This window comes from Chiloscyllium plagiosum, chromosome 10, assembly GCF_004010195.1.
Source record: "Chiloscyllium plagiosum isolate BGI_BamShark_2017 chromosome 10, ASM401019v2, whole genome shotgun sequence".
NCBI classification, from domain to species: Eukaryota; Metazoa; Chordata; class Chondrichthyes; order Orectolobiformes; family Hemiscylliidae; genus Chiloscyllium; species Chiloscyllium plagiosum.
The window spans coordinates 5,714,333-5,716,819 of NC_057719.1; the positions used below are offsets into that span (position 1 = coordinate 5,714,333).

The 2,487-nt window shown below is 51.0% G+C and overlaps 1 protein-coding gene across 2 annotated transcripts in view; it reads left to right on the plus strand.

The window, feature by feature from the left end:
- The first annotated feature begins 2,190 nt into the window (after window positions 1-2,190).
- Window positions 2,191-2,487, plus strand: part of ttc7b (tetratricopeptide repeat domain 7B) — a 355,708-nt gene continuing 355,411 nt past the window's right edge. For both annotated transcript variants that reach the window (XM_043696948.1, XM_043696949.1), the window contains exon 1: window positions 2,191-2,342. In XM_043696948.1, the coding sequence (XP_043552883.1) occupies window positions 2,222-2,342 (121 nt within the window). In that variant the 5' untranslated portion in view covers window positions 2,191-2,221. The remainder of the gene's footprint in view (window positions 2,343-2,487) is intronic.

The window sequence follows — 2,487 nt, forward strand, 5'->3', positions numbered from 1 at the left end:
TTTTGAAAATAACTATACAATTTATTTGATTTCCAAACACAGGTTGATAGACAGCACATACCACATTTATTTATTTAACAAGACTACGAGGAATTAGAGTCGAGAGTGTGGTGCTGGAAAAGTACAGCAGGTCAGGCAGCATCCGAGGAGCAGGAGAATCGACATTTCGGGCAAAAGCCCTTCTTCAGGAATCACACAACACCAGTTATAGTCCAACAGGTTTAATTGGAAGCACACTAGTTTTCGGAGCACCGCTCCTTCATCAGGTGGTTGTGGGGGACACAATTGTAAGGCACAGAATTTATAGCAAAAGTTTAGTGTGATGAAACTGAAATTATACATTGAAAAATACCTTGATTGTCTGTTGAGTCTTTCATCTGTTCGAATACCATGTTAATTTCACTTCTTTCATGTCTAAATCACAAAACCTTTTTGTAAAAGTTGCATTCTCAGGTTAGCTGTAACAATTGGTGATAGCTAGATCTCTGTCTGTGCCGTGATGTTTAGATTGATACTAATCTAAAGAGTGAGATAACAGAGTTTTACATGAATTCATGCAGTTTTTGAGCAAAGTACAATGTAACTCTGCAAGTACAAATTCACCCCACAAAATATATGTGTGCATGTGGGTCTTTGTGTCTATGTGTGTGTGTGTGTGTCTGTCTGGGTTGGGGGTTGTGAGTGTGAGAGAGAGTGTATATGTGTGTGTAGTGAGTTTGTAGAGTGTCTTAAGTCTGTGAGAGGATGCCTGTGTGAGTGTGGGAGTGTGTGTGTCTGTGTCTGTGTGCGCGTCTGTGTGTATGTGTATATAGTGCAATGGCAGTCACCTGTAGTGTGACATGAACCCAAGGTCCCGGTTGAGGCCCTCCCTATGGGTACAGAACTTAGCTATCAGCCTCTGCTCGGCCACTTTTCGCTGCTGCCTGTCCCGAAGGTCGCCTTGGAGGATGGTCACCTGAAGGTCCAAGGTCGAATGTCCTGCACCACTGATGTGTTCCCCAACTGGGAGGGAACCCTCCTGTCTGTTGATTGTTGTGCAGTGCACATTCATCCGTTGCCAAAGCCTTTGCTCTGTTTCCCCAATGTACCATGCCTCCAGGCATCCTTGCCTGCAACATATAAGGTAGACAACATTGACTGAGTCACATGAGTACCTGCCACGTACATTGTGGGAGGTGTCCCCAAGTGTAATGGTGGTATCCATGTCCACACTCTGACACATCTTGCAGCGCCTACCGTGACAGGGTTGTATGGCGTTGTCCTGAGAGTCGGGCAGCTTGCTACGAACAATGATTTGTTTGAGGTTTGGCGGTTGTTTAAAGGCAAGTAGTGGAGGTGTGGGGAAGGTCTTGACATTGTGTGATTTTTAACTTTGTACCTATACACAACTTCTTTGTCCCAGTTCATTCGCAATCCACATTTTAATTGCCACTTCTTCAAGCAACTCTTTGCACAATGCACGCCATGAGTGTCAGGTTACCCTTTCAAAGCATCCTTTAGAACATTATTCGGAGATGCTGGTATTGGACTGGGGTGTACAAAGTTAAAAATCACACAACACCAGGTTATAGTCCAACAGGTTTAATTGGAAGCACAATCACCTGATGAAGGAGCGTCGCTCCGAAAGCTAGTGCTTCCAATTAAACCTGTTGGACTATAACCTGGTGTTGTGTGATTTTTAACTTTAGAAGATTGGTGTGGTTCCCGGAGAAGCCGCTGTTCAAGGATAGGCCACTGGGGTGGGAGAGGGCGCTGCAGTTCCCGGAGAAGCCGCTGTTCCAGGACAAGCCGCTGGGGAGGGAGAGGGCGCTGTAGTTCCCGGAGAACCCCTGTTCCAGGACAAGCCGCTGGGGTGGGAGAGGGCGCTGCGGTTCCAGGACAAGCCGCTGGGGTGGGAGACGGCGCTGCGGTTCCAGGATAAGCCGCTGGGGTGGGAGAGGGCGCTGCAGTTCCCGGAAAACCCGCTGTTCCAGGACAAGCCGCTGGGGTGGGAGAGGGCGCTGCTGTTCCAGGACAAGCCGCTGGGGTGGGAGAGGGCGCTGCTGTTCCAGGACAAGCCGCTGGGGTGGGAGAGGGCGCTGCTGTTCCAGGACAAGCCGCTGGGGTGGGAGACGGCGCTGCTGTTCTAGGACTAGCCGCTGGGGTGGGAGAGGGCGCTGCTGTTCCAGGACAAGCCGCTGGGGTGGGAGAGGGCGCTGCAGGTTCAGGTGGCTTTGCCGAAATGGCCGCTAAGAAGTTGGGCACTCGGTTGGAGATTGAGATTGAGCGCTGTCGGAATGAATGTCTGTGGGAAAAGATCCCGGAGCTCGTTAAACAACTGTCGGCCAAGCTCATCGGGAACGGTAAGGACCCGCGGCCTCTCCTGGCGGTTCCCCCGGGCCCCGGGCAATGTCGGCCCCACCGGGGGCTCGGGACCCAGAGCTTCACCTCCCGAGGGTCGCCGAAGGAACCTTCCAGAAAGACCTGCCTCAACCCCAACCCCCTCCC